The sequence below is a fragment of the Mytilus californianus genome, unplaced genomic scaffold, assembly GCF_021869535.1.
Source record: "Mytilus californianus isolate M0D057914Y unplaced genomic scaffold, xbMytCali1.0.p SCAF_1, whole genome shotgun sequence".
In the NCBI taxonomy this organism is placed as follows: domain Eukaryota; kingdom Metazoa; phylum Mollusca; class Bivalvia; order Mytilida; family Mytilidae; genus Mytilus; species Mytilus californianus.
In genome coordinates this window covers 128575837-128590693 of record NW_026262581.1, presented here as the reverse complement: position 1 = coordinate 128590693, position 14857 = coordinate 128575837, and the positions used below count along the sequence as shown (strand labels likewise).

General features: G+C 32.5%; 2 protein-coding genes across 3 annotated transcripts in view; both read left to right on the top strand.

Annotated features, from left to right (window-relative positions):
* LOC127733999 (2-(3-amino-3-carboxypropyl)histidine synthase subunit 2-like) overlaps nucleotides 1-14857 on the top strand; it is a 36721-nt gene that overhangs the window by 15327 nt on the left and 6537 nt on the right. For both annotated transcript variants that reach the window (XM_052243509.1, XM_052243498.1), the window contains exon 5: nucleotides 2839-3516. In XM_052243509.1, coding sequence (XP_052099469.1) covers nucleotides 2839-3516 — 678 coding nt within the window. The remainder of the gene's footprint in view (nucleotides 1-2838; nucleotides 3517-14857) is intronic.
* On the top strand, nucleotides 4892-7027 carry LOC127734039 (uncharacterized). The gene is made up of 2 exons (XM_052243596.1): nucleotides 4892-5567; nucleotides 6138-7027. Exons 1-2 carry the CDS (start codon nucleotides 5483-5485, stop codon nucleotides 6650-6652), a joined length of 600 nt encoding a protein of 199 aa, XP_052099556.1. The 5' UTR covers nucleotides 4892-5482; the 3' UTR covers nucleotides 6653-7027.

Below are 14857 nucleotides of genomic sequence, written 5' to 3'. Positions count from 1 at the left end.
GCAGTGAATACAAAATTTAAAAAAATTCTCAAAAAATCATTTTCATCTGTATGTAAAATTATTTCATATTTTTCTACACCTGATTCATCCCTCAGTTTGGGAAAGTATGTTCAGTTGATACTGTATTTTTTGTCCAATCATAATGTTCAGATACATTGACTTAAGTAGGGTACACAAAAGAGCAACCTAAATTCTGGAATGCAAATACTACCGTGCTACCTTAACCAAGACATTTCAAACTTGAAATCAGTCATGACACCTATGATGCATAGCCTTCTTACTATGTAACATATTACAATAAAGAATACTAGTCTGCACTTATTTCTTACCAAAAAAAAATGAAAGATTACACCCCTACCCCAGCTGGCAGATTTTCATTTTTTTATCATCTTACCATTTTTACTTAAGGAGTGAACAAAATCCAAATATATGATGTTTCAAATCAACACAGAAGTCAAACATGGTGATTCAGGAGGAATTATTGGATTGCCAACTCTATTTATAGTTAATCTGACTGAAAGAAACAGTTTAAGCACCAAATCATGAAAAATGATATTAAAGTCCATTCCACATTTTACAGCATGCCTTACATTACTTTAAGCATTTCCAGATTATGAAGGCAACATAACAAGATTCTTTAGATGGCAGTTAACTATCATTCTAAAATCTTTTTGACAATATATGTACTAGAATATATCTCTAAGTTGACTGTTTGTCTATTTCTCATGTATGCATTAAGTTAAATTATGTCCCCTTACATAATCATTTTACCTTTATTTTGCTTTTCATTGTCAGAAAATCAAAACAATTAATGACATTTGCATGGAAAATGAATAAACTATTTAATCTTGCTGATAAACAGTCATAATTACATTCTTTGTCAAAAAAAATGTCTTGTCAGTGTAAAGAAACCCCTATTGCTATCTCTATTTCAGTCAAATATGAGGGCTAAATGAATAAGTAAGGACCCCTTCACCACTTGCTGGTTGCAAAAAAGCTCATACTGGTGTCATGTTACCACAGAACTACAAATTAAACCTAAAGAAAACTAGTAAAGCTGTACTTGTATGGAAAAAAATAAGAAATTATGCAATTTATTTATTTCGGTGAAAATAATAGGATGTACAGGCAAATAAAATATGTCGCGTCTCAAATTCCAGTGGTTGCACATGTGTCAGACACTGCGAAAAGTTAAAGCGAGCATTTATAGTTAAAAATGTATTGCAAGTTACATAAAAATAATGAAGTTCTACTTTCTAGGTAAATTTTTACTTTATTACCCACAGATCAGCCAACATTTGCTGAATCAGCAATTTTCACTCCCAGGGGTGGAATTTAAGGGATGTTTTTATCATAGTTGCCCTTAATCAACTTTTTATTGATAAACTTACAAATTGCATAGGTAAAAAAAAATCCTTCATTGATTTAGTGTAAACATGTATATCCCCCTTAAGGTGGCACGGTAGTATTTCCTGGCCCATAAGGGATAATGATAGCCTTTTTAGAATTTTCACCACTTTCTAACACTGCTAAAAATTCTACATTCACAGTTTACTGAAGTACTTTCATTTTACTATTCAGAAATGAATTTGAATATGTATCATGACCGTTTACTTTTTTTGCTATCTTTAAGAACCTAAGGCCACTAGTGCTTTTAGGTCTTTTATCGTGCAGTGAATACAAAATTTAAAAAAATTCTCAAAAAATCATTTTCATCTGTATGTAAAATTATTTCATATTTTTCTACACCTGATTCATCCCTCAGTTTGGGAAAGTATGTTCAGTTGATACTGTATTTTTTGTCCAATCATAATGTTCAGATACATTGACTTAAGTAGGGTACACAAAAGAGCAACCTAAATTCTGGAATGCAAATACTACCGTGCTACCTTTAACTGGTTTCTGACTACTTCAGCTATGTAAAATAGGTCTATATAATACCTGATATTGATATAGCTTATACATGTATATTTAAAATTTCTTAACATATTTCCTATAATAGTAAAATCTGTTTCAACGGAACACAGGATAAACCAAAGTGCCAGAGTGAGTTATTGCTATCATTTTACATCTTCTGTCCTTTGTCGCTTTGGTCTGTCTGTAAAGTTTTACAAATCTTCTCCTCTGAACTCACTGGGCTATGAATCCATACTTTATCATAATCAAAATTCCTTGTTCACCAGTGCAACAACCTATCTATTGCAACCATTTTTTAAATTAAAACATTTGGTAGGGGAGGTTTATTACAGGAATAATGCTAGTTTTTATGGCTTTTTCTTGTAACTGTTTATCTAGTGTTTTTTATTCAAAGTTGTGTAATACATAGTTACAGGGAAGATATCGATACAGATATTGGTCTATCTGGCTTATATTTAAAATTTTAAATAAGGTCTTTTTACTTAGACAATTTTATTAAAATATTAGTTTTCTTTTCCTTTTTACAGAATTATAAGTTACAGGTCATATTTGAGTTTTACTTGTTTTCTTTCTGTAACATTTAAAATTTTCCTTGTTCAGTATACATTTGTTGGTTTCTTGTAGCAAATGTAATTTTAGTAAAATATTAGTTTTCTATTCCTTTTTACAGAATTATAAGTTACAGGTCACATTTGAGTTTTACTTGTTTACTTTCTGTAACATTTAAAATTTTCCTTGTTCAGTATACATTTGTTGGTTTCTTGTAGCAAATGTCAATTTTCCTCACAAAATTTCTCAGGTTTCTCTGTGTATTCTTTATGTGTCATGTATTGGTTAATGTAGTGAGAATGATTTTCTCCAGGTAAATACCATAGATTTCAGGCATACAATGGTATATATACATTAGATATTCTCTTTCAGATGCTATTGCTACAGAATTGAAACATCATTTTCATAACTTTGTTGTGTCAGGACTAAATTTTCCATCAGGAAATGGTGATTCAAATAATAGTTGCCATGACAGTTTGTCAAATGACCTTTCTCAAGAGAAATCTATATGTAAATGCAACCGATCATTTAAAATTCCTCTAAACCAGTCATTAGATAGTGCAATGATGCTTTATATAGGACAAGAAAATTTAACCTTGACGAATTTAATAATGACCTTGAATAAGTGCTGTTTTTATACCTATAATCCATTGAACTTTGAACTAAGGAAAGAAAGTTCTAATGTAAACAGAATGTTAATGAAAAGATTTTACATGGTGGAGAAGGCAAAAGATGCAAACATTGTTGGTATCGTAGTGGGAACTTTAGGTGTGGCTGATTATCTTAAAGTTATAGAACGACTCAAAAGCTTAATCAAACAAGCTGGAAAGAAAAGTTATACATTTGTTGTTGGAAAGTTAAATGTTCCTAAACTTGCAAATTTCTTGGAAGTGGATGTATATGTGCTAGTTGCATGTCCAGAAAATACATTATTGGACTCGTCAGAGTTTTATAAGCCTGTTGTATCAGTGTATGAAATGGAGATGGCATGTAACAGAAGTCGAGAATGGACTGGAGATTATCACACAGATTTCAGGGATATATTACCAGGTAATAATACATAAAGTCAGAATACAGAATAAATGCTCATTCTCAATATTTATCAATGGAATCAGTAAAACTCCAAATCAAATTTGCAAAAAATCTACTTAACGTAAATTCAAAGGCAGTAAATACAGCTTTATAAGCTGAACTGGGAATGTACCCTATTGGTATATAGGCCCTAAAGTCTTTTGTAGGATTTTGGTTACAGATTTTAAACTCAAATGAAAAAGAGTCTTTTATTTAAGAATTGAATGCTTTTTGTAAATTTATTGGGGTGTAAAAGCGTTGACCGAAGTACATTTTGTATGAAGTGCGGAAGCGCTTCATTCTAAAAATGTGCACACAGTAATCGCTTTTACAACCCTATAAAATTACTAAAAGAAGCATTCAATACTTATAATTACATTTTTTGCTAGGATCATGAAAACACGATTTCTATCCAGTTTTTTGTCGAGCCTGCGACTTTTGTCGCAGAAAGCTCGACATAGGGATAGTGATCCGGTGGCGGCGTTAGCTAACTTCTTAAAAGCTTTATATTTTAGAAGGTGGAAGACCTGGATGCTTTATACTTTATATATGGATGCCTCATGTTACGAAGTTTCCGCCAGTCACATTGTCCAATGTCCTTGACCTCATTTTCATGGTTCAGTGACTACTTGAAAAAAAAGTTAACATTTTTTGTAATGTTAAATTCTCTCTTATTATAAGTAGTAGGATAACTATATTTGGTATGTGCGTACCTTGCAAGGTCCTCATGCCCGTCAGACAGTTTTCACTTGACCTCGACCTCATTTCATGGATCAGTGAACAAGGTTAAATTTTGGTGGTCAAGTCCATATCTCAGATACTATAAGCAATAGGTCTAGTATATTCGGTGTATGGAAGGACTGTAAGGTGTACATGTCCAACTTGCAGGTGTCATTTGACCTTGACCTCATTTTCATGGTTCAGTGGTTATAGTTAAGTTTTTGTGTTTTGGTCTGTTTTTCTTATACTGTATGCAATAGTTCTACTATATTTGGTGTATGGAATGATTGTAAGGTGTACATGTCTAGCTGGCTGGTGTCATCTGACCTTGACCTCGTTTTCATGGTTCAGTGGTCAAAGTTAAGTTTTTGAGTTTTGGCCTTTTTTTCTAATACTATATGCAATAGGTCAACTATATTTGGTGTATGGAAATATTTTATGATCTATATGTCAGTCGCGCAGGTTTTATATGACCTTGACCTCACCATGGTTCATTGCTCAGTGTTAAGTTTTTGTGTTTTGGTCTGTTTTTAAAGGCAGTGCTTTAATGCCTTTCTAGTTGCCGGGTTAATCCTTCCTTCCGCGGTATCCAACTTATCTACGTGGGGGGTCATTAGACTCCAAGTAGATCCGGAAATGTTGAATTCTCTCCTCTTCTTATTGCGATATAAAATGTTTTTTGTTTCATTTCATTTACATTGGGAAATAGAGAAACGATCATTGTGTTTTGTTAGTTTTAAAAACTTTTGATATATTAGTATTTTGCATTATAAGCAGTCAACCGATTGACAAACTAGAATTATTTGAATTCCGTGTGGAAAGAGCTCGGGTTAATTTCGAGTGTTATCTGCAATCTAGATGTTTATAAATCATTTCAGTCGTTGATATAATAATAAAAGGTCGACTGAACATGAATTATATTATACAATTTAAAGCGCATTTCTGTTTATGCACGTGAACCCGTCGAACGTTATTTTCGCAGTTATATAAAGTAGCAAATTATCGTTCCTGAATAGGTGGCGCCGTGGTAGCGGATCCTGTTCCTCTACTTCCGGTTTCTGCACTGTGCAACTATTTCAGTTATATTTTTAATTAACGATGCCAAGTACTTGTTGTTGTGTACCTGGATGTCATTTAAGAGGAGGACATGCATTTCCAAATGACTTAAAAAGAAGGAAAAGTTGGATCAACGCCATGGCCCATACGCAGATTGGACGAGAACACGATGATATCGTGGAGTCCATCTCAATCAGCTGTTGTTTGCAAGGCACGTTTTACTGAAAAAGACTACGTGCAGGAAACTATTCATGGTAAAACTCTATTTTCTTTGTGAAATATAAAGTTATACATGTAATCGCCATGCGAATAAACCAAAGTCTGTTTACAACCGCAATTATCGTTTTAGAATAAAAGGGGGTGGGTAATTCAAGACGTCATAATTTTTTGGATTACGATTCAATGTGATCTGTTTGAGATTTTTTGGTGATTGCTACAATTATAATGATTTCTTACAAGAGGTATATCATACTGAGAATTATTTTAGCAGTAATTATGCTAATGTAGTAATGACAGGAATGCATAAGCTATGCCTCATAGACTTTCTTGAAAAATATCAATGACAATGTTAACAGGAACAAAACAATGACATGCTCTCATCTATATTATAGTTATTTAGGTACAAACAATGTACGTTTGTTGCATAAGTCTCTCATTGTTTGTCCTTTGGATTTACATAACATACATTGAATCAGGCAAACATAGTTTTATCCAGATTGTAATGAATAAATCTAGTTAATATTTCGCCAGGTAGTACAAAGTATACATTGCTAATGGAAGTTCTTTTAATTATAAAAAAACTAATGTTTTATAACCTTTTTCAGGGCGCAAACCCACCATACAGAGACTTAAGTCTACTGCAATTCCCAGCCTATTTTCCTGGACCAAGCAAGAGACTGAATCGTCCGCAAAAAGAAAAATCAGGGCAGTTTCCTGTGAAAACAAAAGAACTAAACTTGATAAATATTGTAGTAGAAATCTAGAGGAAAGTTTTGATTGTAAAGTTGGTTTTCCTGAAGAAGTCATTCATACTGCAGAAAGGATTTATGACTGTCCACCACCAACTGCCGAGCTAATGTTGAGCTTCACAGATGGAATTACGCAAACACCATCAATGCCTATGTTTTCAGCAGAGAATTTTGAAATGAAGACACGTGACACAGCCATGCATTTTTATACCGGTTTAGAGTTGTATACTAAATTTTTATTTGTTTTTACCACACTTGGTCCAGCAGCACATTGTTTGAGATACATATATTTTCAAATTGATAGGGTGTCAGTTGAAAATCAGTTTTTTTATGACTTTGATGAAATTGAGGCATCATACAACCAACTTTGAACTGTCTAGATTCTAGATTGAATCTAGTGTTAAGAATATTGTGTATACATGGATTGTTTTTATGTCTAAACAGTGGTGTGAGGCTAACACTTGGCCATCTAGTGGTTTAGTCAGGTGTTTTTCACCATCCAACTTCAAATTAAAGTTTCCTACGACTTGGATTATTATTGACAGCACAGAATATCCCGTGATAAAACCTAAAGCTCCTGGAGCTCAGGCAACCTTTTCATCAAATAAAAACAGAAACACTGAAAATTCTTGAATGTTCGACACCTGGTGGTTTAGTCAACTATGTCTCTATGTCACATAGAGCGAATTATTGGACTTGGCAAAACATACAAAATTCTAATAAATCCTATGAATGGAACTGAAAAACTTTCATCTGAAATAACATTTAGTTGTTTTATGTTGTGTAATTTTAGAAATTGTATTGTGCCAAAGGATGCATAAATAAAAGTGACGCAATGAATTTTGTTCTGATATATATATATTTACAATTACATGCACATGTAAATTGTAATGCATATAAAAATAAGGAGATGTGGTATGATATTCAGTGAGTTTATCAAACTAAAGTGCATAAGAAATGGGTTTAAGCAGTTACAGGTGTTACTGTCACTGTACAATCTCCAACAATGAGAAAAACTCGTACCCTGTAAAAAATTTCAGAGATCTTACAACTAAGTTTTGTTGTCTCACCTTGACTTTGGTGAATTTTTTTATATCTGTTGATGTAAATATAAAAAAGAAGATGTGGTATGATTGCCAATGAGACCACTCTCCACACATGCACAAGAGACCAAATGACACAGAAATTAACAGCTATAGGTCACAGTACGGCCTTCAACAATGAGCAAAGCCCATACCGCACAGTCAGCTATAAAAGGCCCAGAAATGACAATGTAAAACAATTCAAACAAGAAAACTAACGGCCTATTTTATGTAAAAAAATGAACAAATATAACAAATATGCAACACATAAACAAACGACAACCACTGAATTACACTTTTATAGGCTCCTGACTTGGGACAGGCATATACATGTACATACAGAATGTGGCGGGCTTAAACATGTTAGCGGTATCCCAACCCTCCCCCTAACCTGGGACAGTGGTGTAACACTACAATATAAGAAAGAACTATAAAAATCAGTTGAAAGAGGCTAAACTCATCAGATGGATAAATACAAATACAAGTGGACGTGGTCGGGTAGTTGTACATCCAAACAACAAAAAGACACTAAGTACAAATCTGAGAGTACTCGCAGTTACTGATAGCTAGTTCAAAGCCACTAACAACTGATAACAAAATCTTGCATCTAAGACTAAATTATCAATCCGTAAGCTCCCTTTAGAATTTTCTAAATTTTAGATTTTACATTTCTGAGTTATGGGGTTTAATTCATTAAAAAAGGGGGGATTTTCCAGTTTTTGGACAACTCAAAAATGCTTTAAGCAGTTCACATGAAACTTTGGTGAATTATTTATAGCTATTGATGTAATCTCCCTATTGATTTTCATAAATTTCAAATATGACCTTGAGAAGAAATTGAACTTTATTTGATTATAGTCTGGCAACAGATTTATTAAGTATTGCACAACAGCACAGTGTATTGCACAACAGCAAGAAATCTTTAATTGAATATAAATTCAATTCATATAACCGATTTCAAGTTCATTGACTACATTTATTCAGAAACTATAATATGTCAAATATTTAATTACAATCCAAATTCAGACCTGTATCAAGCTTGAATATTGTGTCCATTTTTGCCCAAGCTGTTCAGGGTAGTACCTCTGCTGGTGTATCCAGCTGCGCTCAGCAAATCAGTTTATTTCTTAATTAAGAACTCCTTTTTATACGACCGCAAAAAACTTTTTGTGGTCGTATATTGGTATGACGTTGGCGTCGTCGTCCGAAGACACATTAGTTTTCGCACTCTAACTTTAGTTTAAGTGAATGGATCTCAATGAAATTTTAAAATAAGGTTCAATACCACAAAAGGAAAGTGGGGATTGATTTTGGGGGTTATGGTACCAACAGTTAAGGAATAAGGGGCCAAAAAGGGGCCAAAAATAAGCATTTTTGTAACTTCCAGACATAACTTGTGTGTAAGTGTATGGATCTCTCTGACATTGTACCACAAGGTTCCATATCACAAAGGGAATGCTGGGATTGATTTTTGGGGGTAATTGCCTCCAAAATTTAGGAATTAGGGGCCAAAAAGGGGCAAAAAACAAGCATTTTTCTAGTTTCATGACAATAACTTGTGTGCAAGTCTATGGATCTCTCTGACATTGTATCACAAGGTTCCATATCACAATGGGAATGCTGGGATTGAATTTGGGGGTAATTGCCTCCAAATTTTAGGAATTAGGGGCAAAAAAGGGGCAAAAAACAAGCATTTTTCTAGTTTCATGGCAATAACTTGTGTGTAAGTGTATGGATCTTTATGAAATTGTACTACAAGGTTCCATATCACAAAGGGAAAGCTGGAATTGAGTTTGGGGGTAATTGCCCAAAAAGTTTAGGAATAAGGGACCAAAAATAAGCATTTTTCTAGTTTCCAGACAATAACTTGTGTTCAAGTGTATGGATCTCTCTGAAATTGTACTGCAAGGTACCATACCACAAAGGGAATGCTGGGATTGATTTTGGGGGTAATTGCCTCCAAATTTTAGAAATTAGGGGCAAAAAACAAGCATTTTTCTTGTTTCATGACAATAACTTGTGTGTAAGTCTATGGATCTCTCTGACATTGTATCACATGGTTCCATATCACAAAGGGAATGCTGGGATTGATTTTGGGGGTAATTGCCTCCAAATTTTAGGAATTAGGGGCCAAAAAGGGGCAAAAAAACAAGCATTTTTCTAGTTTCATGGCAATAACTTGTGTGTAAGTGTATGGATCTTTATGAAATTGTACTACAAGGTTCCATATCACAAAGAGAAAGCTGGGTTTGAGTTTGGGGGTAATTGCCCTAAGCGTTTAGGAATTTGGGACCAAAAAGGGGCCAAAAAACAAGCATTTTTCTAGTTTCCAGACAATAACTTGTGTTCAAGTGTATGGATCTCTCTGAAATTGTACTGCAAGGTACCATACCACAAAGGGAAGGCTGGGATTGAGTTTTGGGGTGATGAATCATAAGGGGGTTCAAAAAAATTTTTGGGGGGGATTCTTTTTTCTTTTTTTTCTTTAAAATTTTCCATTTTAAATTGGTTATTTCTGATTTATATATAAAAGCAAATAATAATGATATGGTTTGAATAGGTAAATTAAATTTTTTTAAGTATCTTAGACCACTTTCATTCTGTGTCAGAAACCTATGCTGTGTCAAATATTTAATTACAATCCAAATTCAGTGCTGAATCAAGCTTGAATGTTGTGTTCATACTTGCCCCAACTGTTCAGGGTTCGACCTCTGCGGTCGTATCAAGCTGCGCCCCAGCGGAGCATTTTATTTCATTCATAAATTACTTTATGCTTGGAAATATAATTTTGCTTGGAGTTGAAAGAGTTGACATGTTGCAATGTACATTTACTCTACATAGTTCTATGGTATCAAATCAAAAGTTTATATAAAGAAAGAAGTCAAAGGTTTCCCATCATAGTTTAGTTACATACATTTTTTTTGTACCTGAGGTCGTTGAATATAGATCATTATATAAATAAGGAGATGTGTTATGATTGCCAATGAAAAAACTAAGGATTTTCTTATCCAAGGAATAGATTACCTTAGCCGTATTTGGCACAACTTTTTGGAATTTTGGGTCCTCAATGCTCTTCAACTTTGTACTTGTTTGGCTTTGTTACTATTTTGATCTGAACGTCACTGATGAGTCTTATGTAGACGAAACACACGTCTGGCGTATTAAATTATAATCCTGGTACCTTTGATAACTAATTTGACTATAAACATAGATAAAAAAGGTACAAACTGGACATAATGCACTAGTTCATAAACAAGTGAGAACAATCGCCTTCATATAGTGCTCAGAATATGACATTCATAAAACTTATTCAATATCATTAGAGAACTCTAAATCTTAAATACTGAAAGCCACCTCTGATAAGTACACTGTACTATGCAAGATAATGATATAACTGGACTTAAAATACACACAACCTGTAATTAACTGCCTTTACAGCGCTTTCGTGCTTTGATTCTTAAACTATAAGCAATTGGTCAACTATATTTGTTATATGGAAGAATTGTTAAACTGTACATGTCTGCCTGGCATGGTTCAACTGACCTTGACCTCATTTTCATGGTTTATTGGTCAATGTTTAGTTTTCCTGGTTAATGTTAAGTTTATGTGACAGTTGTAATAAAGCTTTATAATTAGGACTATCAACATAATATCAATGATTAGTAAAGAAGGCGAGACATTTCAGCGTGTGCACTCTTGTCTTTTATTAACCTGTACACTTTATTGTAGAAGTTCGTGTCATCATGAATGTTACATTTCATTTTGAAATAAAGGTCAATTTCAGAAGACCCAAGATTGCTGTTAGCAAATCAAAATAACGTATTATAATGAAACATACATGTAATGTAATTATTATATAATGTTTATAAAGTTATCAAGCAGTTAAATGATGGATTTGCTTCAAAAATTAAAATGCTACTATTTAAATTGAATTTCACTCATGTTTGGGAAAATCAATGTACCTTTTCTAAAAAAGGATTATTTTCAGCCCTAACGAAGAAGCTCAATGAAAATTACATTATATTTTGGAAAAATAGTCTCTTTAATGATGATAATTCAATAAATGGAAATAAACTAAGCGCCTACAGAAAATTTAAAGTAAAGCATGAACTTGAAAAGTACCTTTTATTGAATTTAGATAAAAATGTTACAAAAAATTATGCAAAAAAAAGAATAAGTAATGTATGCTAGCTATTGAGGCCCCTCATGGGGGTGTCCAAGTAATCACATTATCAAAAATTTTTTGGCAAATATAATCACATAATCATTAATTATTTTTTAAAGGGGCACAAGCTGTCAAATTCATGTTCACCAATTTGACTCAAATTCTCATATTTGATTTTTAACATACTAAAACTTATGTCAAAATTACAAAAAGTCTGAAATAAACAGTTAAGAAAGCATGTACTCTATAATATATATCAGAATTTCGTGTGTATTTTAGTCTAGACGCCATCTAATTAACTATCGAGATGACCTCCGAATTACTACCGACGGTCACATAACCCGATATAAACATAAACATAAATAGAAATAGATTGCGACCTCGTGCAATTGGATTTTTACAGGTCTGTTTGATTTCATGTTATAGGTTAAAAAAACAATCTCTAGCTAATGGGTTAAATTGAAGGTCACATGAATACAGATTTAATGAGATCGAATTATTCACTTGCAAGTGAATAATTCATCAGCGATATTCCTTTGCTTATTTTGACAAAATTATATCAAATTGGATGCTAAAAATGAATTATTATTTCATTATTTCACTTTTATTAATGATTGAACCAAATGAAATCATATTCTAATTTTTATACGCCCGTCAAAATTTTGACAGGATGTATTATGGTATACAAATGTCGTCTATCGGTCTGTCTGTCTGTCTGTCTGGCGTAAACATGTCGCACCGTAACTTGAGAACGAATTATCCAAATTTCATGAAACATTTTGGTGAAAATAAGATTAAAACTTGTTGAGTTACGGGACTTAGTAACTAAACAGTAACTAAACAGGTGAGTGTTTTTTTTCACATGTCGCGCTGTATCTCAAAAACAATTTATGATTATTGCTTAAAACTTTACACACTTCTTAGTTATATTAATCTTAAGATCTGTATACTTTGTGGTGATGATTCAAAATTTTATTTTTGAGTTATTGAGTATTTTGTAAAAAAAAGGGGAGGGGTTTTTCACATGTCGCGCGGTATCTCAAAAACAATTTATGATTATTGCTTAAAATTTTACACACTTCTTAGTTATATTAATCTAAAGATCTGTATACTTTTTGGTTTTGATTCAAAATTTTATTTTTGAGATATTGATTTTTTTTTTTTAAAAAGGGGGGTTTTCACATGTCGCGCCGTATCTCAAAAACGATTTATGATTATTGCTTAAAATTTTACACACTTCTTAGTTATATTAATCTAAAGATCTGTATACTTTTTGGTTTTGATTCAAAATTTTATTTTAGAGATATTGAGTTTTTTGTAAAAAAAAAGGGGGTTTTCGCATGTCAGGCTGTATGTCAGAAACTATGATTATTGCATAAAAATTCACACACAAGACGACTGGCTTATCATGCACTCATGGCGCAGCTGTTTATTTTCATATCTCATAGCTAGTGCCCCTTTAAAACAAGATAATCAAATAATCAAAAATACAGTCCTAGATTATCAAATAATCAAATAATCATGAAATATTTGTTCTGGTAATCAAATAATCACAATAAAAACGGCCAAGTAATCACATAATCAAAAACCCCATGAGGAGGCTCGCTATTGAATGTGGTCGATACAATAAAACAGCCTTAGAAAATAGAATATGTCCCTTATGTCATAAAGAGATAGAAGATGAATTCCATTTTATCATAACATGTACAGAACTTTATAAACCTAGGATCAAAATGTTTAATGAAATTTCTAATATTGTCCCCTGTTTTAATTCAATGAGTAATCAAAACAAATTTGATTTTATATTTTCTTGTGAAGAATGTGATACATGTATATTAATTATCATTGTTAACAGTATAAGTGAAAAGTATAATGAGAGAAACAACAATAATGCCAATATATGAACTGTGTATGATTCATGACTAATGTTATAATATAATATATAATCAAGATATTTGAAATGATAACTTTATAGAGGAAGCATGTTGTCAAAAATAGTATTGTAATAAGTATTAACACTTTTTATACGACCGCAAAAAAATTTTGTGGTCGTATATTGGTATGACGTTGGCGTCGTCGTTGTCGTCGTCCGAAGACACATTGGTTTTCGCACTCTAACTTTAGTTTAAGTAAATGGATCTTTTTGAAATTTGACCATAAGGTTAAATACCACAAAAGGAAGGTTGGGATTGATTTTGGGGGTTATGGTACCAACAGTTAAGGAATTAGGGGCCAAAAAGGGGCCAAAAATAAGCATTTTCTAGTTTCCAGACAATAACTGTGGAACGGTGTATGGATCTCTCTGAAATTATACTACAAGTTTCCATACCACAAAGGGATGGTTAGGATTTGTTTTGGGGGTTTATGGCTCAAACCGTTTAGGAATTAGGGGCAAAAAAGGGGGAAAAACAAGGTTGTCCTGGTTAATGGATAAATACTTTAGTACAAAACATAATTTAAAGCAGTGTAAGGGAGATAAATCAAATACATCATTGAAATTATCTCCCTTACACTACTTTTAAATTATGTATAAAGTAATGGTTAATGAACAATAAAGATAATTTAAAACAGTGTAAGGGAGGTAATCCAAATACAACGTTTTGGTTACTTCCCTTACACTGCTTTTAAATCATGTTTAAAGAAATGCATATTTATAAAGGAAGACCAGTAAAAATATCTGCAAATGTTGCATCTTTTTTTTTACAAAAAAATCCATATGAAAGATTTGACACTATATTTTTTAATTCTATTATAAAATAGATTAAGTTAGCACTATGGTAAATTTAAATGGGTAATTATGGTTGCCAACTCCATTGGAAATTTGAATTGAGATTATGACCATATCTTGAGGGAAAGAATTTTTTTTGGGGAAAAAAGGGGGGGGGGGGATAAAAAGAAATTATGGGGTGTCAATTTTTTCTCATTTCAGATTTCAGAAATTAAAAAAATTATCCTCAAATATTATTTTTTTTTCTAATTTCAAATATTGAAAAATTTCAAGAAGAAATCTTTAAAAGCACAGTATGGCGCATTAGATTTGTAAAATCTTTGATCACATTTATTTATTTGTTATGCCGAATCCAACAGTGTATTTAGATTTTTAATGTTGGGTCCAGTTTTCAAATTGGTCTACATTAAGGTCCAAAGGGTCCAAAATTAAACTTTGTTTGATTTCAACAAAAATTGAATATATGGGGTTCCTTGATATGCTGAATCTAAACATGTATTTAGATTTTTGATTTTTGGCCCAGTTTTCAAGTTGGTCCAAATTGGGGTCCAAAATTAAACTTTGTTTGATTTCAACAAAAAATGAATATATGGGGTTCCTT

What these genes read in the sequence shown, in the direction of transcription:
- LOC127734039 (XM_052243596.1), top strand. Translation starts at nt 5,483, where the DNA reads ATGATATCGTGGAGTCCATCTCAATCAGCTGTTGTTTGCAAGGCACGT. An exon ending in CGTGCAGGAAACTATTCATG is followed by an intron (nt 5,568 to 6,137) that starts GTAAAACTCTAT and finishes AACCTTTTTCAG; the next exon opens with GGCGCAAACCCACCATACAG.